Source organism: Onychostruthus taczanowskii, unplaced genomic scaffold (genome assembly GCF_017590055.1).
Source record: "Onychostruthus taczanowskii isolate IOZ18803 unplaced genomic scaffold, ASM1759005v1 scaffold53, whole genome shotgun sequence".
Taxonomy (NCBI): Eukaryota; Metazoa; Chordata; class Aves; order Passeriformes; family Passeridae; genus Onychostruthus; species Onychostruthus taczanowskii.
Window position 1 is genome coordinate 1,554,803 of NW_024502902.1, and position 27,777 is coordinate 1,582,579.

Genomic DNA, 27,777 nt, shown 5'->3' on the forward strand with positions numbered 1-27,777 from the left:
TAGTGGAATATACATTTTATTTCTTAAAAAGGAAGGGTACTAACAGAATTTAATACAGTCAAAATTTTACATTTTAAACAAAAGCTTTTCTTTTTCTTAAAAACCAGTTACGAGCAGAGAGGTGAGAAGATTTAAACTACTCACAAAATCCAAGCTGAAGACTTTGAGAATTCAAATCTGTGGTTTATACATTTAAAAAAGTGTAATAAATGGAAATATAAAATAATACCAACTCTGTAATAGTGAAATGCCCTTTCCTCATTAGATTGCTGTTTAAGCACCTTTATTTTTCACCCATCAGCTGCCAGGAGTGTTTAGGTTTATGTACAAAATAAGCAGTTTGGGACAGAAGATTCATATATAAATTAAAACCATTTATGGCAATACATTTTTACCCAGCTGCTTTACAAGCTTTATTATCACTTTCACTTCTATGGAATTTTTCAGTCAGGATGATCTCAAATGCTCTTGATGGACTGCTTCAAAAAGCAGCTACATATACAGGAATTATATAGACAACCTCAAGGAGTAGACATCCAAGAGATTAAACAACTTAACACACAGTAAAACTAAGATCAGATTTATATCTTATATAAATACTGTGCAGATTTATCATCCATCCCACTGAATGAATGGGACAGATCAGTGTCACATCTGAAGACAAAAAAATACTTTTATCCAAGAGGCAACAGAATTTCAGGCCAAATATAGCAGATAGGAGTTCCCTCAAATTATTCAGTTAAAAACTGGATGTGTCTGAAAAAGCTTAACAAGAACAGAGTTTTCAGAATAACTTGCACATTTGCTTAGCTGTTTCATAGCTATTTTACAGCCTAGAGACACTGAGAGAGGAGGAAAGAAAATAGAAGAAAATAAGGAGAGATGCCGTTGTCTCTGCCCACTATAAAAGATGTGGCTTTGTCATTTACGGAACACTGCAGACACAGCTGTTACTAGAGAGGAGACTGCTCCAGTACAGCATTAAAGACAAAGTTCCATTATGGCTGGAGAAAGTGTCATCACAGGCTAATCTCTTTTCATGAAGGCTGATGGATTAATCTCACCTCCTCCTCAAAACCCAAGCGTTCAGATTTCCTAGCAGACTACTTATGATTCTTACTCCACTGTTTTCTATTTTTTTTTTCTTTTTAACACAAGATAGAAAAGGTCATGAAAGCTGATGAAAGGTCCAGCTGTGCAGCATCCAGTGAACATGTACTCAGCAAAACCACAAGTCATTAATCACTTTCTCTCTCTCTCTCCACACCACAACAGGAAACCTGTGTAATCTACGTACATAATGGAACTAATAAAGATGTAGACTATCTAGGTCACAAATGAGCTTCAGTAACAGTCACTGCTGCACTGCAACTTGCTGCAGTCTGGCTGAAAGGTGGAGACAGATCTGTTTGAGCCAAAAGAGAGAACAGTTAAAAAAAACACACCCAACAAAAACCACCCAGCTTTAGTTTTCTTCAGTCACTAAAGTTTACAAATAATTTAATATTGCTACTTTCCAAATGCTACTCACAAACAAATCAACTGTCCAGCTAACAGGATGGGAAGGATACTATTATGAATGTAATCAGTGACTACTGTTAAAGAAAGACTGGAAGAGAATCAGTTCCCTCAAAATCTTAGTTTCTCTGCTTAAGTAGCTCATTATTATTTTTAAAACATTTTTTGTTGATAAAAAGCATCACAACTAGACTAGAATTCCACAACATCAATCTTTGTTTTGATTTCTGTAGTTCTCTAGGAAAGAAATAATCCGAAATCAAGCTACATGAAGCATTAACAATATTCAGATATTACAATGGAAGCACTTATTTATTACTTCATAGAACAGATTAGTTTTAAAAGTGTATTTACATGTTCTAAGTTATACAAAATACAGTATTCCAATAATTATGTTTATCACCATATTTCAGACGACTTCACATCAAAGTGCGGAGGATGCATCCGTCCCTGATCCCGGCCAGCAGCGAGCGCTCACCCCGGCGTGCCAGGCGAGAGCTGCTATTGTGCCCCCTCGAGAAAACAAATCCCACCACCCCTTCTCACTGAAACATAGCTGCAGATCTAGGAAACATTCGGGCAGGGACACGAGCAAGGTTTGTTGAGACCCACAGACCAAAATCACATGCCTTAATTTACTAGACGTATGTGAAGTACATTTTAAAGTTTTTTACAGATGTTGTACAGCGAAGGGCTTCTGCTCATGCCTTAGTTAGGAAAATGAAGTAACAAGGGTTTTGGCTATATAACAGGCACCCAGATTACACTTAATATCAACAGCCCTGTAACTACAACTGGACAGTGTTCTAAGTACACAATTCTGCAGCTGACTGCCTGGGCAGAGCTTCACATTCAATAACAGATCCTGTGAAGTCCACATGGTTCTCTATAGATATAGGGCTCTTCCCATGCAGAAATGACAGCAGAATTGAGGCCTTAAAAGATTGGGGCCTCAGGTAGTAGTTTCCTCATGAGACAGCACTGACCAGGTCACATTAGCAGGTCAAGTCCCAGCGCAACAGCACACTTAGTTGAAGCGACAGCTATTTTTTCATGCCTTTCTGCAGTAACTCTTCTTCCTATCTGTATATTCCTTTCACTGCTTTCTGGACTGTGGAAGTAGGATCAAGACAAGGAGATTCCCAAGACCTAAACAATTACTTCTCTTCAGTATGATGCTAAACTGAGGGGATCCAAATTGGCCTAAAAATGTAAACAGTGAGGTGTCAGTTTTAGCAATTTCACTCAGGTCAGACTCTTGCATTACTCTCCTCTGTCGTTCTTTGCTCTCCTTGCCAAGTATCTATGTATGTATCTACTCCAAGGATTCCTTTTTCCCTGTAGGTGTCTGAACTTCCAGAAGTTTGCATTGCAAAAGTGACTCGCGAGGGATAGCGAACTATCAAACAAATTACATCTGTATGTCAATCTGCATTGTGATGAGTTAAATCACTGTAATTTCTCAATTAGCATTATGTTAGCATCTCCACAAATATTTAGTTAAGCTTCTTCTTTCTGCCTTTCTCCCATGCTTCAACTGTGAGTTTATCTATTTTCACCATGTTACAGTGGCAGATATACAGACCAGAGTAATTATGTGAACATCTAGAAAGTCAGTCTGAGTTTTGTAGTGCTGCAAAGGCACAGCGCTAGCACTAACAAATGATTTTGCTCTTTATGGATTTGGGTGTATGTTGCCAAAAATATGAGATTTATGCCCTAAGATAAATTTGCATTTCTCGTCTTGTGCTTAGCAGCTAAAACTAGAAGGGTGAACAAAAGCCTGTCTGGATTTTACAAAGGCCTGAGATACCTTCTCTCTCACTAAAAGTGAAAGCACCTGATCACAAGGAACAAAGTCCTTTTATGCTCAGATGGCTTACAATACTGAAGCAGCAATATTCTCCTCTGTGCAGGTCCATTATTTTTGCTATCTACCAAAAAAAAAAAAAAAAAATCCGCATCAGTGGTTTTATTACAGTATTCCCAAAGCTGTTGGGCTTCCACTGCACCTCCCAACTTGAAATTGATTTGGTACAATTAGTAGTGGGCCTGCAGATAATGCTGAAAGTGATTTCTAGTTAGAATACCTTGGGCTTTCAAACAGCACAGCAAGGAAATGGAGAATTGTCAGAAAAGACATAAAATGTTACTGCAAAAAGACGCTTAGCAAAAAACCAAACAAGCCAAAATCATTTCTTCTCCAACACAAGTTTATAGTACACTACTTTTTCACTCTGTCCATGAAGGACCAAAAAAAGCAGAGTTCAGATTATCTGAATATCAAAACTATCAGGACCAGTTTACCAACACTACACCTGCAATCTGAGATGTATCCACCTGATCCCAGCACAGAATGCTTCAGAGTAAAGCAAAGACACCCAAGACTCCAGCACTTGCTAAAACTTTACAATAACCACGTAAGAGTAAAGACTTTTTCCTGTGGGAGTTAATGAGATCTTTGTTACTAGCTTCAGTGGGAACAGATCTTGGCAACAGGTGAAAGATTAAGCTTCTTGGAATTTTTAGACACAAACCCACTATACGCAGATTAGATCATCATGTATGAAAGCAATACTGTATTAAAAATTGCACATTATTTATTCATAGCTGCTGTCTTCTATAGAGTAAAACAACACTCACTGTCCACAAATTTCATCCACAGTTTATAGATTTTCAAAGTTAGTACTATGAAATGGCCATGTGGTGTCCATCTTCTTCCTAATGAAAGTACAGTTGTCACGAACTGCTCTCTTTCCCAGCAATCCCTGCAGTGATGCTGAAAGGTGCACATGCCCTTTATTCTCTCCCCTTGGAAATGGTCCCTTTGTGGAATGGGGTAGGCTGGCATCAGGCAAACTTATGGCCTCTACAGAGTATGTTCCAAGGCTAGAGAACTTCACAGCCTAACAGTGTCAAGTCAGCATCTTTTAATATTCAAATTGCGCTAAAAGAATATTTGTCTTCTTATGATCACTAAGAAAACATACCCAAATTGTCACTTACAGATAGGATTGTCATCCTAGTCAAAGGAACAAAATGATATAGCGAATCATTCCAAGAGGAGCAGAAAGCTCTGGAGCAATAAATTTAACTTCCTGAGACTGCAAAAACTGAGAAAGAAATTCAGCATTGCACAGTGTTTTCTGTCTGGCTATATCTGCACTCCTTTAAATAGTTACTACCTTCTCATCTATGTTTAAAGATACTGCTTCTTAATAACAACACCACCAAATTCTCCAGCTACAGAAGTTGAGCTCCACTCACCCTAAAGTGCGATTTTCCAGTTTTGCAACCTGTAGACACATGAATCACAGATTGTGCAAATCTGCATTGTCCTACAGGGAAGCACAAATGTTTGCTAACAGTCTTCTCTGAAAGAAAGATCTAATGAACATTCACTGTTAGTTTCCACTGTGTAAGCTTTTAAGATAACAAAAATAAAACAATAGAATTGCACATGCTAATCTCAATGACTGAATATATTTTGCTGTTAAAATGTCATGACATACTGTAAAACCAAATCCTGTACACAATATGTAAGTTATTTAAAAGATATTTCTAAGCACATCAGGATCCAAATGAAGCAACTCTTTGCCCAGTTATTTAGCTTTTGGCTTTGTGATTTAAACAGGAAGCATGACATTTAAGAACAGCCAGGGCTAACTGAAAATTTAGAAATTATAACTGAAAAAAGTTGCTACATTTACATGCTGTCATGGTTGCTTGTTTTGTTGCTGGTTTGCTTTTCTTAATCCATGGTTTAGGCCTTTATCACCAAAATAAAGCAAAAACCAGTACATACCAGAAAATATCAGTCCAAATCAGCAATACGCAATACAGGTAGAGATATATGCTGCCATATCAGCAACATGGAACTAAGATATTTGTCCATTTGATAAAAATATCCCAAGATTATCTCAGAGCTTTATAATCCCAAATTATAATAATACACTTATAGGTATACTTTGGTAACCAGCAAAAATTAAAAACACTTTCTTGACTTCAGTACATCATCCATTAAAAATGATAGGTCAAAAACTACATTTAATATATAAGCTCTGTACAAAGGTCATGCTGTTAAAACACTGGTTATGAATCCTGGGTTGTTTTTTGTTTTTTTTTTTTTTTTTTTAATTAAGCTTACAATATTAGCTGCTGCTTCTCAAATTTTCTCTTTGTATTTCTGCTCTGAAATTAGGGGTAGAATCTCTTGGGTAAACACGGAGTCAAAATAATTGTTCAATACGGTAGCACTGAGCTATGCTGGTAACTAGTCATGCCTCATAATTTTGGCACTTGTGCTTCAGAAAGCTTTCAAGGTTATTTTTTTTGAGGTGTATGCTATTCATCAATCTCCTGGCATGAACACACTCCTGTCTTACAAGCTCCATTTTGGCTACAAGCATGGCCCTGTACTCCTTTCCTAGAAAGTAACTACTCTTGTTCTCCCCACACAGATTTAGCTCTCAAGCTTCCTTAATATTAAGAGCAAATTTTTGTTATGCTGATGAAATTCTTACGACAGAACTTCCACCTACTTCCTCCATCTTCTAAACACAATAAACATCTCCACAATCCATCCAAGCTTTCATCTACCCTCCCACACCAGCACAAGGGTCCTCACTCTTAAGCTGCCCATTGTAACTGTGGGATATCATTGGTGTTTCACCTTCAGCACCACAGTTGTCCTGCAGTCAAGAGACAGAAAACGGTAATATGGCAACTAATAGCCATTGTTTTCCTGGAGCTAATACTCATTCGGTAGTTTCAGACTGCCAAAAGATTTGGAGATCAGCAGCTCAGAATAGCACCTTTTCCATGATTGCTAAGTTGTTAGCAGAAGAATAGATCCTTTTCCAGCAAGATACCATAAAAGAAAGTGAGCCTCATAAATTAAATAAAGGAAAAGGCAGGTTACAGCAGTGTAGCTGTGGAGCAGGAAAGCCACCGACGTGGTTTATTACATGGGTCATTTGATAGAGGTTTATTACTCTCTGTATGGCACACTGTGGTGCTTTCTGGATTATTTCAGTACATCTGCTGTAATCTTCTGCACTGAAGTCTCTCACATTTTGGGCTGCTGTCTTCCCGTTGTCTTTAGTTCTGCACTCACAGTACTCCACAATACGCTACACTGTACCAGAAGTGAGCCGCAGTATTAAATAAAATTCATTATACTGCAGGGAAAAGAGTCTTAAAATATAGCAGTTCTTTATATACACAGACACTTTCATTTAAAACTCCCTCTCTTCTTCCACTCGAGTGCCAAAATGAAGAGTCACTATTCACACAGGCTGTCAACAGACTTTGAGACATGAACTTTGAGTGTCTTGACAAAACCCCAGTAGGTAAGCTTATTGTAGTTCATAGTTACAGTGAGAAAGACAGATAAGAAAGCCATATACAGAATTAAGGAGACTTTGCACTTTTCATCATGCCCAGCCCTGGGTAGTCAGATGGGGTACTTGCAGGCAAGGAGGCAGGCAGGGTCATCATCAGTTGTTTGTGTTGGGACACCTCATAGATTTCACTGCTCACTCTGAAGACTGGCGATTCATGTGTGCTTTTTACTTTCTTTGTTTTTAAAAGTCTTTAAAGTTGCATCACTCGGAATCAGATAAGTCACTTTAAACAAAGCAAAGTGTTAAGTGTGACAATTTATTTATAACATACTTCCCACCATCACCACCACAAACCACCCTGTGAAAGAAAAAACCCCTGCTGAAAGAGTGACAATTTTTAGTATGTTTGAAAGAAATTAGACCAACACCGCATCAAGAGCCACTCTAGTCAAATTAAGAGCACAACAGCGGGGGGTGGGGAGAATAGTTCAAAGCATACATTAGGTGTTGTGGATTAGCCTGCTTCTCCACTTCCTTAAGAATTCAACACAAAATTGCTCTAAACTCATAATTTCCACATTATGTTTAAAAGACAAGCTAGTCTTTAGCATAGAAAAAAAAAAACCCTAATGCTTTTCTAATGTATTTTCAGATTTCAATAGAGGAACTGCAACTACCCGCAACATCACCATCCCACATTTACTCCTCAATATAAATATTATCCCAGGAAGTATAGCCTAAGAGTTCTGACACATCCACTATCTTAAGACAGCTTCTCTTGTTAAGAGGACTTCTAGACATATACTTCTGGTAAAGCTTCTAGTTCTTGCAGTTGTAGGTCGTGTAGAAGGTCTCAACATCACACACAGCGTATTTTTTCTTTTAACACCATAAATTGTTGAAGCAGTGTTTGGTGCTGAGAACGGATTACTTCCAAGAGGGTAAGTCTTGTGTGCTAATTTTCTATCAGGAAACACGCTGGAGATAGAACCAGCAAGCGTGGACAGACCAGATATACTGTTACACAGGAGATAGTGAGGTAAACTGTTCGCGTTTACAGTGGGTGTAGCTTATCCCATAGTGTGTCCACGAGGCAAAGGACCAAAACTCTTTCTCAACCTCTTGCACAACAGGTAAGGTGCAGTAAAATAACAGTGGCTTGTTTACTTCTTTAAAAAGCCCCTTCTTTCAAAGCACAAGGTGCTGGCCATTTTTTAACAGCTGGGACTCAAGGTTCAGCCTAATGAGCCAGACCTCTTTTTCTAAATCTCCCTTACTTCTCAGTTAAGTGCAACATGCTGCTTTATCAGCAGTTCAAGAGGGAAGACCCTCTAAGGAAAAAAAGGAGGGGTGGTGGTAGAAATACAATCTAGAACCCACAACAAATTATTTTGTCCACAAATGTAAAGCGAGTGATTCACTACTGCTCTCTCTCCTTGGTTTCTGCAAGTCATCCAGGATTAGAACCTATCAAGACATTTAGACAGCATTGTAATCTAAACTGCACTGACTCCATTCTGCATAACATTCATAGATTAACCTTGCAATACTTGTGTTTTTACAAGAAACTGAATGTTTTCCTGTCTTCCTGTCCTAAAGGTTCTCCTATTCCTCTTCAACAGGAACAGAGCTCTATACAATGGATACTTTCTAGTGCCTCTGAATGGGAGAGGAAACAAATCATGATGCTGCCCAGCAACATCTATTTATATCCTAAAATTATGTTTTACACTTTTAGTGGGAGGGGGAGGTGGAATGGAGAGGAGAAAAGAGCAAGAGTTTGAAAATTAAACAAAACAAAACAAAAAAAAAAAAAAAAAAAAGGAAGAGAGAGAGAGAGGAGAGTCTGCTAGGCTCTTTCTCCACTTAAAAATGAAGGATAGAACAGATAGCAAAAGCTCTCTCCAGTCTGGAGGGATCCATGTTTATTTCTCCAGACAGGTGAATCTGTTCAATTGTATGACATCAGAAAATGTTCTATCAGTGTTGAAAACAGGGTTCTAAATATGGACACTAAGATTTTGGACAACAGAATGATCAGGAAAGGGCCTGAACGAGTTGTGCCAAGAGAAACAGGGCTTGTTTGTGTTTTGTTGGTTTCTTTCTAGTGTAGATGCAAAATGGCAAAGCCTCCATAAACTTTATTTCTGGGAGTCTCTACAGAAGGCAGAGAAGTCTAAGAGGCTAAAACAAAGAGCCCTAACAAGGAAAAGGGTGTGCTTACAAGGGTCCGTATCTGGTCTCGTATTTAGAAACAATGTTCTTGCATCGTCCCACTTCCTTGCGCAGCTCTGCCACCTCCGTCCTCAGGGCTGTATTTTCTTTCTCAAGAAAGGCCGCCCGAATTGTGATCTGATTCTCCTTTAATCGCCGAGCATCACGGGAACGCTTTGCTGCCACATTGTTCTTCTTTCGCCTTGTCCAGTATTTTTCATCCTGTATTAAAAAAAAAGATGCCAAACTGACGAGTGTTTTGGAGACACCTCTTTACTGTATAATGATATTCACACTGACTGCTATATTGAGGAATCTCCTCCACAGGTTTGCAGGGCTCTGGAATCAAAATGGAGACCATGCAGTACTGCAAGATTTCATCTTTACACAAGTCTTCTTTTAGCATTAACCAAGTGCATTGCTAGAACTACAGAGATTTAGAGACTTGGGGATTAAGAAGCTGTTCAACTGAAATGCTTCCTTTACTTAGTTTCAATTCAGGAGTGAACTTTTACGTAAAACCACCTGTTCTGTTGTCTGGGTTGCTTAAATCCAGATTAGACACAATATTGGGCAAATATAGACAATGGCCTTCAAAAGTGCAGGTGATGAGGATTTGACTTGACAGTTCTTCTAATTTCTGTGTATAGCATGATCAGTTGCTCCTTGACAGTAATTAGCTCATGATACCAAAACCTGCAAACCAGCAAGCACAGCAGTTGGCTTGCCAATTCTATTCTTGGCAGTGCTTCTGCCCAGTCATGAAGGAAAACTGCATTAGCTCCGTATGTCAAAGTGTCTGAACAAAGAGTCAGAAACTTTTATCAAGGCCTAGAAGAGTTTGCAGCAATAAATCTGTTACCTTTTGCTCATCTGGGACAAAAACCTTCTTGGCTTTTTTAATCATAGGTTGTGGTTTCAGGTCCTCTTCAGTAAACTTGTGTTTGCGAGGATTGAAGAGCTCACCACCAGGCACACTGGACAGCACTAAATCAGCAGGGTCGGGGTTAAAATTCACCTCAACTTCTACGCAGTCAGGATCAATGGGGCTGGGAGTATTTCTCTCATTTTGTGGTGGGGACTCTGGCAACAACAGGAGAAATTACAATATACTCAGCAGGATGAAGGGAATCACAAAGAAGCCAACTTTATTGTCCTGTGGTGAGAAATATCTAACAGAATTAGTTGGTGCTTCCCTGAGGTGTGGTGGGTGCTGTACTGCTGTTGGTACAGAGCAAGAGTTCAGTCCAGTCTGTAATGTAACTCTAGGAGCATATGCCAGAATAACAGACATGAGTAGACAGATGCAGGACAGGAGTTAATACCTCCTTGGCAAAAATCACACGCTTTGCACACATAAAAAGCACCTTCAGCAGCAGTAAGAAGAGAGAAGCTTGTATCAGCCTGGTTTTCCACCACACAAATCCTCACAGAAACAAGCCTGCCCAAAGACGCGAGTCCCTGGGACCTTCGAAGGTCAGACAAGTAGACTTCCAAACAACTGACTAAATAAAGGAGGATTTGCTACAAATGCAACAGCATTCTTCTTCTTTGCCACATAGAAATAAATGCCCCAGCAGTGAAGTCTGACACTGGTAGTGTTGATATGAGCTTTATCATATTAATCTATTGTTTGCAAAACTTCATACACATGAGTTGCAAAACTGCATGTCACTGCAACGTGCAGTAGTGATCAATAAATAAGTTTTGCATATACCACCTAGAAAAAAAGCCACACCCTGTAACTTATGGAAGGGGCTCCATGTTATCTTTCCCACAGATTCACAAGAGGTCCAGAGCAAAATACTTTCTGTAAAGCTTGCTCACAAAATAGTACTGTGATGGTTATCATGTTTAAACTCCAAACCTAGGGCAAACTGAGCAGCTGAGTTCTTTAATAGAGAAGATCTCTGTACTACAAATGAAGTTTCCTACTACCATTTAAGCACAGTTTTGTTTGTCTGTTCCTCCATTCCCACTTCAAAGCACCACAGAACATCAAACTGCATCATTAAAACACCTTTTCCAAGTATCTGTTTTCACATTTCCCAGGCTACCACAAAAAAGATTGCGTCATTGTTTTTCTGTTTAACATTGTTATTTGAGGTACATTAAGTTCACATAAGTTCACCCAACCAAACCAAGGTAGTAGAAATGACTTGTGACAAGTTATCAAATCTGTTGTAAAATAACCTGAGAAAGTATTTTCTCAGCTTGTCCAGCTTCTTACTATATTAGCAGTACCAAGAAAGCAAATACTTTATGTTGCTATTTCAGCTCTTATAATTTCAAAAGCAAAGCAGATGGAACACTGATAGACAAACAGACTGCACACTGATAGACACTCCTTCTTTATAGGACAGGAAGAGGTAAAGAAAAGCAGAGGCAGCATCTTCATGAATTGACACATGAACTAAGGCTCTATATTGAGCATGTTTAAGTGTTTAACCTGCCACAGCAAACACTGACACGTTAGCATACCTCCTCTTTGATCTAAAGAGACACCTTTTAATATGAGAACAACGGAAGTCCCTCAGAGCCCCATATTATTCCATCTACCTGTGCTGGAGGCTGCTTCAGATTGCTGGTAAACTGCAGTGGAAGAGGATGATGCAGGAGAACCAGTGGAAGCACCAGCAGATTCCTTCCCTTCCAGCTCAGCCACAGGCAAGAGTGGATTCTGGTTCAAATCCAGGTGAGTAGGGCTGGAAGGAATTCCATTTTCCAGCAGGAACTCATCCAGATCCATGTACTCCAGGTGGAAAGACTCGCCATCATAAGGAATAGTTTTGTCCCAAATGGGTGGCATGAGGGAAGCTGAGACTGCCATAGTGCTGGCAGCTGCTGCCTCATCTTCTTCAAGCTTTATTTTCTCCTTCTCTTTATCTGAAAGATACAAGTAGGTCACTGTACAAGGCGAAACACAGGAGAGACTCAAGGTTTAAGAGTCCAACAAAATCCCCATGAAAGGAAATTCAGAAAGCTCATGGCTCTGCCTCATGATGCGATCTGGAAAACCAGATGCTGAAAATCAACATTTAAATATGGAATGCTCTAACCCCCAGTGATGGCTGGGCCACAGGCAGCTGAGCAGCCTTGCAGAGCAGCATCTTTGCTGTGATAGCTTACCAAGGGGAGATGAAGTGCTGCATGGAGCTGATTAACCAGTCACTGCAAAACAGCCTGGTTTTCACATACCCATCTCAGAACACAACAAAAGTGAGTGTCCCTAAGCAGGATTACATGGGAAACCATTAAGAAAATTCTGAGGAAGCAGAGTAGCTTATTCTATGCAAAAAGAAGGAAGGTGCAGAACAATAATTTAAATACAAACGGGAGAGGAATATGTGTTTTTAGATTACATTTGAAAATCAGTCAAAAGGTCCATAGGACACCAGAGACCTGGATGCCTATTGTTCAGCATTTTAGAAGCATTTCTCTCTGAAATGACTCAGCATGTCCACAGAAAGCATTTTAGCTCCAAGTGCTGCTCACTATAGATAGCTCAGAGTACCTACATACAATTTTCACTCTTTGGGGAGATGTCTAATAAGGCACACTCCCACATCACACCCCCAAGTCACAAGAGACTGATGAGTTTTTCTCCATTTACTGTGCTACAGTGCACATATTACAGAAAAATGGCTGTTTCTATGTTCCCCATAGCTACTGAATCTTAACAATTGTCTGGGACAGAATCCAAGCAAAAAAACTCAAGTTATGGAATAATTACATAATTTAAGAGATAAAAATAAGCTGGCAGAAAAAAAATTAAAAATCCAAGTAATTTTTTCTGATCCAGTTCTCCATGCAGTTCTATCAGCAGTGAAGGAGGCATTCCAGAAGCAGTGCTAGTACTGCCAGCACTGAGCCAGCACTGCTGTCAAAAGGAAGGGACAGTCACCAGTTGTACCCTAATCACTGCAAACTGGGCATTACCATGGAAGCCAACAAATACTCAGTTCAATGGAACAGGAACTCCAAGGACATACATTGGACCAGTTTGGATCTCCAGTATTAAGAGAGATTAGCCCAACAAAATGCACCAATCTTTGGCATTAGGGTTTTCTAGACTGGCTACAATATGCTAAAGGAGCATTTTTCTTTATCGGGGGTGGAAGTGGGGGTGAAACTCGGCTCTAAATCAGAAAAGCCTATTTATATAAAACCTATTCTGATAAAAGTGGCATTCCTTCCGCTGTTGCCTTAGCTGGTGTGGATCTGAGACTGAAAGAGCTTTTTATGGCTTAAAGAACAGTGCTGCCATACAAAGTAAATTATCTACCGTATTCTGAATATTTTATACAAAAAAAGATACTGATTTTAAACCAAGCAGCTGAGAAAGTATTCAACAGCCACCAGCTTGGGATCAAGAGCAAGCACCTAAAGGACACATTAAATTCAGACCAGTGGCTCCTGGACCTAAGCTTTGGTAGTATCACCTTGCAGCTTTTGGCCTTCTCCTTGCCACTTCACACTGCTCCCTCTGAACCACCATCTTCCAGCTCCTATTCCTGCTATAAACTCCTTTTCATGGGGAGTTTGCAACTTTCCTACCCTTTGCTTGGGTAAAGCAAACATGCAGGTTAACAGTAATGATGTAAATAACCAGAATGTTTCCAACAGCTCCTACTTGAAGCCAGTAAAGAAACAGCATCTACTCCATATATAAGGAGGATTTCCCTTACTACTGGAGCACACCCTGTCAAATTGGAACGAACATTTCACCTGTGAGTAGAGATTGTGTACTCCCCAACATTTCATAGTGCCCAGCACAACAAAACCCAGATTTGCACTGGATGTTGGGGATGATATCCTAGTAAAGAGAGTACCAAAACAAACCCAAGCAACAGTAATGAATTATTTGTAGACAACTATTTTTAATTAGCATGATTAAAAAATTGTGAAATGTCAAGTCAAAATGTCAACTAAAAAGAAAAAAAAATTATTAACTCTTGAAGACAGTACACCATTATAAGTTATGCCAGTTTTAATATAAACCAACAGTGCTTTTTTTTTTGCTTTTTTATTTGCTGTTTTGCAACAGCTAATACAACACCTCCAAGACAGGACAAAAAAAAACCCAACTGATTGTTAGACTGAATATAAGGCTTAAAAATATTTTTCAGAAGCCAGATGCTAAAAAGACTACACTACTGGCATATGTGGCTCTTGTCAGATCTTTTAATGCCTTCTGAATGTGCATGATCATCCTGCTGTCCTGCAGTAACCTGGAAACACTGTGGTTCCTCCAATTTCCTCTTGTGATTGTCCCTGGCTCACACCAGATTAGATCCTTCCTCCACGTGAGAAAAGCATCTGAAATTTTTGTCCTTTTGCTACAAGCTGACAGCTCAGCAAGCACTGGGCCCCCAGTACTGTCTTTGTTTAGCTATGCTGTCTCTCTCTCTCCTCCCTCACTTCTAACAGTATCTGAAATAAAATAGCAGAAATTAACACATATTAGGAGCTTATCGGTTTCAAAGATGATACATAACATGGTAAAACCTTTGTATGATCATTTTTGCATTGATGTTTCCCCACGGGCTTTCTTTCTATTCATTTAATCTTTATTTCTGCCACACAACATCCTGCTTGGGTGCACAACATCTAATGAAACACTAATTAACTTCTTGCATCTTGAGGGGGAAGTTTCTGCCTACCTCAGCACCGAGACCTGAAAGATTAATTCTCTTAAGATATTTATAGTGTAAACAGGTATTACCTGACAGTAGAGCTGCAGTATCCTAAGAGGCTCCATTTGCAGCGATTCAAGGTCACCCTGATAAATCTGGACTGTACTTCTGCAGATGATGGCTCATGTCTGATTTAGCCCCCTCATTCTGCTACTGTGACCTATCAACTGGGCTGTACGTTTGCTGTTAACAGTGAGGACACCATTTGAGCACAGTGACTTAAGTGGACCATTCCAGTTACTGAACTGTTGGAAATACTTGTTTCAACCAAAAGCAGCAGCATGAAAAGAGCTCTAGTCCCTGTCCTGGTTTTTCCTCAAAACCAAAAAAACAACTAAACCAAAAACCAACCAAAAGATTTTGGCCAGCACGTTGTCAAGAGCTAGCCCAGCCACAAATGAACAAATACTTATTTGACAAACTTCTTCTTGTTCACCAAAAAAATATTGTCAAATTATACTGAAATCACTATATATATATATATATATATATTTAGGTGGATTGCTCCATAAATCTTTAGTCCTACTTGTGAGGATGGAACAAGCAGGCTGCAGAGCTCCCTGTCCCTAATGCCCATTACTGTGATGTTTGCTGAGGCATTCCTCCTGCCACAGCAGCATGCAACTGGTGATTAAGGCATTCTTTGGAGTGCATGCAGCAGCTCCTTACTAATGGAAGAGACCTACACTCCTGCTCCAGAATAATAATTGCCTTCCCTTAACCCACAGGACTTTTCCTTTTTTAATAAAAATATCATTATTTTTATTTATTTAATCCTTACAACGTACACAACAGCAACTCCCAGCAAGGCTGTGCCTGGTCCATGGCAGGGCATTCAAGGGGATGGCATTCTGCTGGAACTGGCTGACCTCCCTCCTGTGTTGCTCAGGAGGATTAGAAAGCTGCTTGCTTTGACTGGGTAGTCAAATTATTCACAGCAGTTGGAAAACCCACAGGTAGCTTGCAGAGACTACAAATGGACAGACACTGCAGCTAGCTGATATAATTCCTTACAGAATAAGAGAGAAAACTGTGGTTTTGTCAATAGGCATTCCAGACAAAAGTGCAGGGTCTTTTCTGAAAAGGTTTGCTGAAAATGCACCACTGGATTAAGTGAATGCGTAATTTTTTTACATTTTTAGTGTATCACTGTTAAAAGAACAGAAAATAATCAAGGACCCTCTAAAGTCAGTTGAGTCTCAAGCCTACTGACAAGCCTTTTGTAAATCAGGAGTAATTACCTGCTGACAATGAAGGCATTCTTTCTTTTGTCTTAAATATGCAAACAAAAAAGGTATCAGAGACCAAAATAAACAGTGAGCAACAAGTTCCACAAAGTGTGAAGTGAAACAGAACAAGGTGAACTAAAGAAAACTACGGAGAAATTTTAAGAACAAGAACAACCTGAACTTTGTCACACCATGAATGGAGAGGGATAATCAAGATGAAATGGACTCTCTAGCAAGCTTCAGAGGCTCCAGCTGAACACCTTCACGAGTTGGAACGGGGTCATCTAGTAATCAATCTAGTATCAAATGTTTCTAATTTTAGAACAATGCACTACCTCCCAATCACATTAATTTCAGAATTTTACATCTCCATAGGCCACATCACATGATTCTGAACACAAAAATCAGCCCCAAGACAAAGTCACCGAATCCCTGTCAGCAATCATACATGAACTGAAATTGCCCCTGCTGGCACTAATGTCTTTAAAAAGGACTAGGTGCAGAAATATCTTAAGAAATCCTATTATTTTGTAGATTCAAGATTCTGTGTGCTGCAGCATTCTGCACCATAGCAACATAACTAAAACCTTTATCACAAGCTGACTTATTTTTCTTTTTTTTTTTCTTTTTTTTTTTTTAGCAGAAAGGAGAAAAATATAGTCTCCAGAGTCACAAAACGGATTTGAAGGGTATTGTGCAATATTAGACATGCAAGGTAGGTAGGATCCTCACTGGTAACAATCTTGCCAACCTTGCTTATGCTGTGGTTTACCCTGGATGTTGTCTACTGTTTTAAAAAATTATTTTGAACCTCAAAATTCGTAGGTGTAAGGACTTCTTTTATTATACACCAGTACACAGGGCATTACAGCAGTGCAGATAATGCTGAGCCTTCCTCGAAATGAAACTGATACTTAGAAAGGCAAAAATACTGCCAGATGAGAAGGAAAAAAAAAAAAAAAAAAGGAAAAAAAGCCAAAAAAAAAAGAAAGGGCTTCATCAGCAGCGAAGACTATAAGCACTGTTATTTACACAGCTGCTGTCCACATCAGCAGCGGCAGAGAGGCAACTCCAGCCCATGCAGGGCTGCATGTGCAGGCAGTCACTCATACCCTTATGGATTATCACCGAACCTAATCTGCGGGGATCCGCTGTTTACTCGTGTGCCATCGGGCAACTTCCCAGCAATTAAGGTCAAGCAAGACTGGAAACCTTCTCACCGCTGCTCCCAGCTACGCGTCTACAGGCGGGGGAGGCTGCAGAGAGCCGAGGGACTAAAACCAGCGTGTCACGTCTCGGCTCCTGCCCACCGCTCGCTCCCGCAGCGCTGGGTTCTGCCCAGCGCAGGCACCTACACGCCCCGGAGAGGGCGATCCTGGGAGGCGGGGAGCGATCCCGTGCTGCCGGCTCTTGGCTCGGCCGGCCAGGGGGGCGGAGGGAGGGAGGGAGGGAGGGAGGGACGGACGGGGCGGAGGGAGGGGGCCGGGGCGTGCGGCCTCTCCCGCGGGTGCTCCCCCCGCGGCCAGTCCCGCCGTGCCCCGGCGGGTCCCGCCCTCCGAGCCACGGGGCGGGAAGGGGGCGGTGGGGGTGGATAACCGGGGGGCGCCGCGCGCTCCCGCTGCCCCCGCGCGCGCCCCCGCGCTCACCCAGGCGCGCCTCCCGCGGCGGGTTCTCCATCAGCTTCTTCAGCACCAGCGGGAACGCGCCCGCCAGGCCCCGCCGCTCCTGCTGCGCGGCGGCTCCCGCGCTCCCTCCGGCTGCAGTGGGCTCTGGTCCTCCCGCCGCCGCCGCCGCCTCCTGGTGCGCGGCGCGGCCGGGCATACTCCCCGCGGGCGGGCGGGCTGTCAGCGGTCACCGGCGGCGCGGGGCTGCGGCGGCTCCCCGGGACCCGGCGGCGGCAGCAGCGGCGGCGAAACGCGGAGCGAACGGCGCAGGCGCAGCCGGCTGACGCCCGGCGCGTGCTTCAGTATTCATGAGCTCCGGGGCCCCGCCCCGCCCCGGCCTCTCCGCGCCCCGGGATTGGCCCGTGCCCCCCGAGGGGGGTGGCCCCGCGCGGACAGGCCCCGCCTTCCCCGCCCTGCCCTCCCCGCCGCCTGCGCGGGCACGCGCCCCCCGCCCGTCAGGGCACGTGCAGGGGCGGGGCCCCAACGGAGCTCATTAGCATTCGGAGCCCCGCCCCCTCCCGCTCCTCCCGCGGGCGCTGCGTCACCGTCAGGAGGGCGGAGGAGGCGGGGGGCGGCCGCGCGCGTGGGCGGTGGAGGCCGCGCGCCTCCTGCCCCTCCGCAGTTGCCGCCGCCCGGCGCTGCCTGAGGGGCCGCGGCCCACCGGGCGCCCGTGAGGGCCGTCCCGGCAGCGCGACGCCTGCGAGCCCCCTGCCCGTCCTGTCCCGGCGCCAGCGCTCCCGCCTGCCCTTGCATATCCTCATTTAGGATCCCGAAATCACCTTTCGCGCGTGCCTGGATTAATCTCCCTCCGTCCCACACGATGCCCGCAGCGGCGTGCCCTACATAACACGGGCAGCGAGAGGGACTTCACTGCAGTGCCGGCATGGGGGAAGGGAGGAGAGGCCGCCTTTCCAAATTGTCACGATCACAAGAAATTCTTGTGTTTCTCCAAGCGGCTCCCTTGCTCTAGCAGCAAGGATGCCGTGCTGGGATTTAAGCTGCTGAACACACGAAGGGAGCAAATATTGCCAAGTTCGTTCCCGAGAGCATAGGTGGATACTGAGGAGCCTCTCCCACAAATGAATAAATTCGCAGAAGTGTCATGCTGCAGCCACAGGCTTCTCCTGTCAGCAGTGGCTGCTCTCCCCTCGGCAGGAGGGGCTGCAGCGAACCTTCCGTACAGGGCTGCGAGCCGGGAAAGGGAGGGATGTGCTCCGCTGGCATCGGCCCGTCTGCATCCAACAGAGCCCGAGAGCAGAGGCATTCCCATACGTGCCAGCAGAAAAAAAAAGACATCTTCCTCTCAGGTAGGCACTTGGGCATCTGCTTGGTTGAACTTCCCTGCCACAAACCTCAGACATTTCATTTAACTGGCAAGGCATGATGTTACCCGATCCCTTACTAATAAACCCTGATGGTCTTTGTGACAAAAAAAACCCAACAAAACACACCAAACCCCCCAAAACAACAACAACAACAAAAAAAAAAAAAAAAAAAAAAAAACTTAAAATCAGATCTAAACCCTTCTCCACATGCCCCAGGAAAAGGAATGGATTTGAAGTCACACAGGGAAGGTGTTTTTCTCCATTGTCTTACTGCAGTGAGGACCAGAGGACATCGCCACCCAACCTGGGCAGATGTGGAGCTGCCCTGCCCAGCAGCTACTTCTCTTGCGTGGGCTGGGAGGCCCAGTCTGCTCCCTCCTTCACAAGGAATGACTCCCCATGCAACTCCTGCACACATGCTGCCCAACGGGAAGCTTGGAAAAGGACACCCGGTTAGTATAGGCTGCAAGGGCGCAGGTTAATGCATCGTTTATCAAGGCTGATAAATCCAGTTGCAAGAAGCAGGCAGAGCAGGTCATGCTCCGCTGCCCAGTGTGCTCCAGGGCTGCTACATGCCCCTCCATGGCCTCCCTCCGCCTTGCCAGGCTCAGCTGGCAGGAAGAAAAGGCACATGTGTGAAAGGGAGATGCCACTTCACAGAGGGAAATGAGACACAGATGTCAGACCACACACGACAGAGGCAGCACACACAGCTCGGCAAGGGGCAGCAAGCCCGCGGTGGTGCTTTTGTCTAGGAAACAGCTACTGATAGGTGGTAGATAAAGAACACAACCAAGTGAGGTCACAAAGGAGCAGCTTCTAGGCAAGTAGACGCAGCCAAAGTGGGGCAGGCTGCAGGCTTCCCATTCAGCTGTGGCTCTCATGGTCACTTTGTTCCATTGTTGTCAGTGCTGGTGGCCCCCAAGGATGATGCTGTGCAACACTCCTTCAAGGAACAGGGTCTGCGCACGTCCCCCCTGCAGAGCTCAATGGCAGCTGCTTTGCTGGGTAATGTCTGTATGAGGGGAGCTTGTTAAAACCACTCAGCAGCTTTTACTCCAGGGCTTTTCCCTTTAGGTTGACCATGTTCTTCCTCCAGCACATTTCCAGCCATACTCCACTGTACTAAGTTTTGTTCTGCACCACCGTGAGTTGCGACTTTCCTTGGAGAGAGTCTAGACTACACAGTGTTAGCTGCTCTTCCCAAAGGCCAGGAGGGAGGGAGTTCCTGAGGAACATTCCTGTGGGTTGCTTCTCACATCACCCTGCTCCAGCATTAACACTGCCCTGCCAGCTAGGAGGGAGGCTGCCCTGAGAGCTTTTCCTCACTGCCTCTGGGGATTAGGTACTCAAAGCAATTGCCAACAGAAAGCAGGCACTGTACCACAACCTTTACTTATTGGTTAAGCTGGGATCTGCCTGGGATTTTTACATTTGCTTTCACTCTGCAGCGGAGAAGGAAGAGTGGAGGACAATGAGACGTGAGGAGAGGAACGCAGCGGCCTTGGCTGTTACTGCTGGGAGTCTTGTCAGGGCCAGATGATACAGAACAACCCAGTTCTGGGGTGCAGCAGGGAGGGAGGCAAGTGATAAGCAGCTCACTGCTGGGCACAGGGTGTCAGCAAGCCCCACTGGGAGGTTTGAATAGCAGAATAGAGAATTTCAGAGAGAGGCCTAAGAACTAGCAAATCCAGATGAGTACTGTCCAAGTATGGAGACCCAGAAGGAGAGAACTGAGCTCTGTGGGAAGAGGGCCACGATGGGAATGCTGGTCTGGAGAGGAAGGCAGAATAATAAAGACAGTTCTGAGGACTACGGGAAGTGATGCAGAAAGGCAGGGTGGTCCTGGAGCTGGGGAAGAAGGCTGCCACAAAACAGCACTCTCAGCTGCCAAATAAGTCACATTGAGTTAAGACTAAATTATTCTCTCTTCAAATCATTGATCTCTCCTCTACCCCCTACTCTAAACAGATAGGTCTTGCCAGCACTCCTCCCTTGGATTAACTGAATCCACTTGGCTGTGGTGAGCAGAGATCCCAGAAAAGCAGCCAAACTCAGCTCAGCCACAGCAAGGCTCTGTACCATAGGAGCTGCCCTTGGCTGTTACTGCCTCCTCCCAGACAGTTCTACTTTCTACCTGGGTACTGTCAGCTGGGAAAACATGCCCTGGTCCACACAAACGGTGGGACTTCATACAGTGTGGTATGTAAACACACCTGTTAGTGGGCAGTCTCAGCAAAGAAGAGAGAGAGCTCACAGGAGGCAGCAGCAATGTGACAAAATGAGCCCCTTAGGGGTGGGGCAGTTCCCCTTGCCCTATTTCCCTTTTCCACAGGGAGCTGTGCATGTGCCATAGAGCTCACTGTATTACAGCAGATGTAGGCAGGTGCCTTTCCCTACATGAATGCTTTACTGGCACAGGAGCAGCCTTTTCTCCCACTGACCCTGGAGCAAGAGCAGGGTCCCTCTCCACACTGTGTCTGGCTTTTCTGCTCCTGGGTTCTGCTGCCCCTCAACACTGCAGAGCTGCCTGGATGTCCTGGTAGCAACTTCCTAGGGAAGAGCAAGCTCTGTGCATGTTTATTTCTGAGAGCTCAACTCACTCATGCCAGACATAGGCTTGTTGAGCTGAGGTGTTCCCACACACTTCCCAGCACCGAGCAGCAAACGTTAAAACACAACAACCAAAAAGCAGCTTGTCTAGGCTGTGTAGCATCCTAACCAAAACCAGAGAGTACTCAAGCTGTGTGATGGGTGCTTGGAGAAGACCCAGCATTAGCAAAGTCATCAGTGCAGCATGAGCAAAGTGTTCAGCACAGCAAAAACCCAGACTAAATAACCTCCTGGGTCCTTTCCATTTGTTTTCTAGGATGCTGCACAGAGAGTGAGAAAGCCTTGGAGTACTGAAGTGCTCTTGCAAAGAAAATGCAGCATTTGCTGTGTTTTCTGTCCCAGCTTTTCACTGATAAACAATTAAACAAAGTTTGCACAGTCAGCCTGCCCCATGCAGGCTGCGCTCTCTGAACAGTCTGAGTCTGGGAAAAGGCAGTGTCTGGAGACTTAGTGGTTATTAACCAGAGGACAACAATCAGTGCTAATCCTGGAAGTCGCTTCTATGTGAGCTTGAATATTTGTGCCCAAGCCTTTTCTGTGCATGAATCTTTGAGGGTTTCAAAGAAGTAGCTGAGCACAGAGATTAAAAGGATCAGGAGCTCAGCATGATTTTATAATCAATCCATTGCTGCCGTTTTCCTCCTCACTGCACAACATGCACAGTGCCAGGACTCCCTGTCTGACTTGGACACTTTGGGGAAACGCACCCTGGAAGGGCTTGCAGCAAACAAGATCTGCCCCTTTCTCACCTTGCAACTGAAGGAGGGGATGAAGAAATCAAAACAGAACCCCCAGTACATATTTTCTCAATCCTACCTGTCATCTTGTTGGTCCAGGGCAAGGAATACTCCAGTAGGGACTTCAGGACTTCCGGAAAGTCCAGGGCAGTGGGGCCCCCAGGGTTGTTGCAGCTTGACATGTCCTGTCCTGGGACTGTGCCAGCAGAGCTAAGGGAGGGCCAGGTGCCTGGCCACCAACGTGACACCCCACTGTCCTGGGCGTTGCGAGATGGGCTCGGAGGCACCCGGAGCAGGTTTGCCGAACTGCTCTGGCTGACAAAAAACAAGGAGAATGGGAAGCAGCCTGGCAGAGATGCAGCCTACCCGGCTGTCTTCACCTCCCCCTCTCCCACTCTGAAGTGGCCAATTGTGGAAATAGCTTGCAGCCTTGCAGGGCTGGGCTGGGCACCTGGCCAGCGTGGTTTTACAGGGCCTCTCCCAGCCAATCCGGCAGCAAAGAACTGGGCCAGTTATCTAACTTTGCAAAGGCAGCACCCTTTTCCTTCCCAAGGTGTTATAACAAATACATGTGTCTGAAGGGGAAAAAAGCAAGTGTGTGCTAATAGGGGTGCACGTTGGCTGCAAACACAACAGGAGAGGGATCCTCTGATGCGTTCTTGGGAGGCTCTGAGGAGCTCCAAGCTCTGCAGGCTGTTACAGGGAGATACACATGCTGTCTGCATCTGCCTGCTAACTTCTTAGCTGAGATGAAGATAGTGACATTATTTGTATGCGATGCAACAATTACTGCGTGTCCCTCCTAAGTTAATATTGATAATAGCACAAGATTTCTTTCTTATAAAGTGTGCATCATCCACAAAATACAGGAATTTTCTTCTGAAGTGCCACAGAATTTTATCAGGAAGCAAACTGCCTCCTCTTAGAGCAGTGATGTACGGGAAGAGAGTTCATGAACCCTGCAAATACCCTGGCAACAGCTGGTTAAGTAAGATCTTGAGCACACAAAGCCCCTCTTCTCCTGTCAGTGAAATTTTTAGCATGGAGAAAAGGACTGGATACAGGAGGATAAAGGTCTGATCCTCTTTTTCAGAACCTGGTGTGGGAAGTAGCATCTTACATCTGCTGTGCTCTTTTCTTTTGGTGAGTGTGGTATTTCAACAGAAGTGCCTTCATTTCTCAGTTTGTTCCTGTCCGTTTTGCCAGGCTCAGCCTTAGAGTGCCAGTGCGGGTTGGTAGAAACCAGGTATTCCTGCACTGGTCTGTGAGCCACAGCAATTGGACACAGCCCAGCAAAATCAGGCATGGTGTTTGGTTCCATAAGGAAATGCATTTGGTTTAACCCAGTAGAAACCAAAAAGAAGGAATTACCTAGCCAGGTTGGGTAGTTGAGAATTTGAGTTTAGCTGGAGAAGACTCGTGATCTAGATCCCAATCTAATCAGGCTCAGAAATCACACAATAGTTAATTTAGTAGAATTTGTAATTATGATACAACCTCTTCAGAGTTTGAGCCAGTCATAACCATCAGTGGTGAAGCCATTCAGGGAGAACCTGGGCTGTTACAGTGTTCTCCACCACCCAAAGCTGGAACAGCAGAGTCTGCAGGTGGTCAGTGCATTCTGGCTCCTGTAAGCAAGAGACACGATCACATCTCTCCTTCCTGGAGCACAGCCTGCCAGCCAGGAGATCCATGTCCTCACCTGAAATCTTCCAGGCCATCCAGTCATGCCAGGCATCATGGATGTTTGGGATAGCTACTGTCATATGTGCCTAGTTTTGCTTCTTATCACAGCTGGCAGGGGAAAGTCACTGGGAACATGGTAGCTGTCCAGTGCCAGGTGCAGCTGGACCCCCTGATTTTGTCCCAGGCTCAAACTTGTTATGAAAGCTGAACATCTGACCACATGTCTGGAGGGACCCAAGAACTTCACAGCCACTGCTGCAGCAACTGACTGACATTTATGGCTTCAGAAAATGAAGGCATTAATTCAAAGAAAATTCATAGAATCATGAAATGGTTTGAGTTGGAAAGTACCTTAAAGATAATCTAAATTGTCTCTTAGCAGTTTGAATTATTAGCCTGCAATGGACATCTCTAATTTTTTATCTAGAGGTCTGAGAGTGATGAGATGTACATCTCATCTAGTGTTTGCCATGCCACAGTCTCCTACCAATACTGTATGTCCCTCTTGATTCAGAATCCCAGAACAATGAGCTCCTGCCCACCAGAAGAGCTTGGGTAACATCACTAGCTGGAAGCATCAACACCACCCTGTCTTCAAGCCCCAGGGAGTCAGAAAATATACTATGGATTAGAGTCATAGCAGTAGGGAATGTCTGTCTGCCCCCATGTCCCTGCCAAGGAGAGCAGAGCATTTGAGCTGCTTTAGTGAAGGAAGTTGAAATGTTGTCTCTGGAAAGATGCAGGCATGGCCACAGATTGCATCACTTGTGCTGGCTGCACTGTTGTCAGATCAGGTATGTTTTTATTGTTTTTGTGATCCCATTTTAGTGGAGGTGCTGGCAGCTCTGCTCCAGCCATCACTCAGATGCCCAGTCAGCCCTTAACAGCACATTTTCTCACAGACTCAACCAGACATAGTCAACTTATACTGGCCCTAAGTGGATGGCACACAAAAGGAGGCACCTAACGTGATGGCAAAGGCCAGACTCCAGGAACACCAATTTAACTGGCAGACACCAGGGCTAACTTCACTGTATTTTCTGCAGGTCTCTTGGGCAGCTGCCCACACCACCCAGCTGTGCTGGCTGAACCTCTTTGCACATTTGCCCAAGGAGTGTGTTCAGCAGTCCTGAGGGGAGGATAGTGGGTTCTTCAGCATTTGCCTTGGTCCATATTCTCTTTCCTTTTACATTTTTATTCGAAAGAATTGTTCTTTTTTATTGAGTAACCAATCCTTGTACCTTCCTTCTCCTGACCTCTTTGCCTTCCTGCAGTGTTCAGGTGCTTCTGCTGACACCAAAGCATGTAAATGTCTCTTCTAAAACCTCTGATTCTACTTCTGTCTCTAATGGGATCTCTCTAGAGAGGTGTGCCATCGGGCCCAAAGTGAACTGTAGAGCAACACTGCTGAGGTGTTACTCATAGGTACAGCCTTGCTGGCAGTTTGAGACCCTGAGGAATCTTTTCAGACATTCAGACCTCTGATACAACCCTGCTCATTAAGAAGCTGGGTAAAGGGGCTCTCTGTTCATGGGTCCAAGTTGCCATCTTTCCTTCACCCCCAGGAGTATTTCCTCAACTCCTCCACAGGGCCACTTTCACAGTGCTTCTGGAGCAGCCCTTCCCCTGTTTCCACTCCTGCCAGTGTCTCACAGCCTCCCTCAGACCCAAAAGAAGAGCCAGTGCCCCACCTGTGTGCCTCCTCAGTCAGGAACTCCTGCAGATTATTGCTGTGGGTCTTGTCCTTGGTGGTGGCACCTGGCTGCTCGTGGATTTATGAGGCCACCACTACAAAAGGGAATTTAATTGTTCCTCAGGTGTGTCTGAAAGCACAGCTGATGGTAACCCAGCAGCAGCAATGACATTTGACCAAAAAAGGCATTAGTGGTTATTATTACTAATTGCTTTCATCTCAGCTTCCACCAATAAGGTGAAAGTTTGGCTTGGTAATCTAATGGAATGTGTCCTCTTAGAAAATAAAACCTTTTTATCTTATTTTCTAAGGACACAAAGCTTATGCAACAATATTATCCGTCCGTCCATCCATCCATCCATCCATCCATCCATCCATCCATCCATCCATCCATCCCCAGAGCATGCTACCCACTTTGGCAAAGGGATAAATACATTTAAATATCTTATACTGTTTAAAAGATAAGCAAGCTAGGAAGAGGAGAGTCAAATCAATGCCTCCCAAGAGATAAAACCTGCTGTTGTGTGTTCTGTATGATCTGGGGCCTGGTGTAATGTGTTCTGTATGATCACTGGCAGTGACAAGGGACAGGCAGGAGCCAGCAGTACTGAAGTGACTTTGTGGTGGCATACAAGATGACATTCCCCTGAAGTGAATCTGGAAAAAAGGATAAAAACATTTAGAAGATTTGCAAATTCTGCTGTTCTTGAAGTAAGACTATTTTCCTTTTTTCCCTCCATTTCTTTCAGTCACCCAAGACCATTCACATTGGCAGTGCAGCATTTACTTGGAAATTTCTGTACCTCACATGAGACATCTTCTGCTGTACATCCCACAAATCAAGCCTACTTCTCAAAGTCTGTGTGGAGGCTCCAGGCCCACAGGGTTTGATTCTTGCACCAAACCCAGCTTGGTAAGTGGTTTCCTCTTTCTTTTATCCAAGCAAACACTTTGCCAGGGGTCAATCACTGCTTCTTTACAGACATCTGTACAAATTTTTGTTCTTGTACTAGTTCCTAGGACAATTGTACATTCCTCTTACAGCTTCCAGGCTTAATATTTATTTGTGTGGTACATTTGGCTTGGTAAGGAATTTTTCTCACCTTGGCAGAGGCCTGCAGGCTGAGTTTCACCATGGCCATTCTGAAAGGACACTTGCACCACATCCCAGAAACTCGTCTTCTTCTGGGTTGAGATGCTGCTAGTGCCAACAAACATCCATGGAGCTGCAGGAATACCCAGAGCAGCAGCAGCAGGGAAGGCTGTGGCCAGACCACAGGGGTGTCAGCATCCACAGCAGCTTACTTTGAGGAAAAGGAGGTGAGAGAAGGAGTAATGAAGAGGAGTAATGGGAGGGTGTGGGAAAAGTGGGACTAGGGCTCTGTTTTGGCTAAAGACCCTGCCTGGTGTCTGCAACATGAGCATGCAACCCTTTGGGTACTTTTGATGGTAGCAACATGTGACACAGATGCCTCACTCCTCAGAGCTCCCTTCCTACCTCTGAAAGGGCTTCCTTCCCCAGCAGGGTATGGCATGCATACATGTTCCTATGTATGTGTACAAATGTGCCTGCCTGTTTCCCTGTGTGGAGGAGCAGCACTGGGATCTCCCAGCCAATCAGTGAACTTCAGTGGAAGGAAGTGCCTGCACCTCCTGCCTGAGGCAAAAGAATTTCTAAAAACTAATTCCCCAAAACGAGTGCCAAAAGGTTAATGAGCTTTGCTTCCCCACCACCCCTGCCAAGACATCTCCCCCTTCTTGAGGTGCTTACATGGCAGCTGGGCTCACCACAGCTCTGCTTCTCTGCACGTGGCTTTCCTTGTGAGGTGCCATTTGCCAGAAAACTAGGTGCTAGGCAGGGAGAAAACGTGAGAAAGGGTCTTGGGATCACCAGAAGTTGTACTGTCCTGAGCAGGAAGGACACCTAGAGCTGCCTTTTTGCATTTCCCTGCTCTGAAAACACTCTGACAGTCTGGACAGAGACAGCTTTGGGAGCTCTTGGAACAAGCCTTGGCAGGAGGCAGAGTCCAGGAGGTGCCAAGAGCAGCAATAAACCG

At 44.5% G+C, this 27,777-nt stretch overlaps 1 protein-coding gene across 3 annotated transcripts; it reads right to left on the reverse strand.

Annotated features, from left to right (window-relative positions):
- On the reverse strand, positions 1 to 22,740 carry TEF (TEF transcription factor, PAR bZIP family member). 3 transcript variants are annotated; one of them, XM_041416917.1, is made up of 5 exons: positions 22,421 to 22,740; positions 11,637 to 11,963; positions 9,940 to 10,160; positions 9,088 to 9,299; positions 1 to 7,146 (listed from the first exon to the last, which is right to left on the reverse strand). In XM_041416917.1, the coding sequence occupies exons 1-5, from the start codon at positions 22,521 to 22,523 to the stop codon at positions 7,125 to 7,127; spliced, it is 885 nt and encodes a 294-aa protein (XP_041272851.1). In that variant the 5' UTR covers positions 22,524 to 22,740; the 3' UTR covers positions 1 to 7,124. The 3 variants fall into 3 exon arrangements, with proteins under 3 accessions (XP_041272851.1, XP_041272849.1, XP_041272850.1); XM_041416915.1 differs by lacking the exon at positions 22,421 to 22,740 and adding an exon at positions 17,649 to 17,997; XM_041416916.1 differs by lacking the exons at positions 1 to 7,146; positions 22,421 to 22,740 and adding an exon at positions 17,649 to 17,993 and having other exon boundaries at positions 7,166 to 9,299.
- Positions 22,741 to 27,777: the final 5,037 nt, after the last annotated feature.

Bases quoted from the DNA above. Each gene is read 5' to 3' on its own strand.
- TEF (XM_041416915.1), bottom strand. From the start codon at position 17,823: ATGCCCGGCCGCGCCGCGCACCAGGAGGCGGCGGCGGCGGCGGGAGGA. The intron at 10,161-11,636 runs GTAGATGGAATA...TGTTGTTGCCAG, and splicing joins TGAAGCAGCCTCCAGCACAG to AGTCCCCACCACAAAATGAG. The intron at 9,300-9,939 runs GTAACAGATTTA...TTTTTAATACAG, and splicing joins TTGTCCCAGATGAGCAAAAG to GATGAAAAATACTGGACAAG.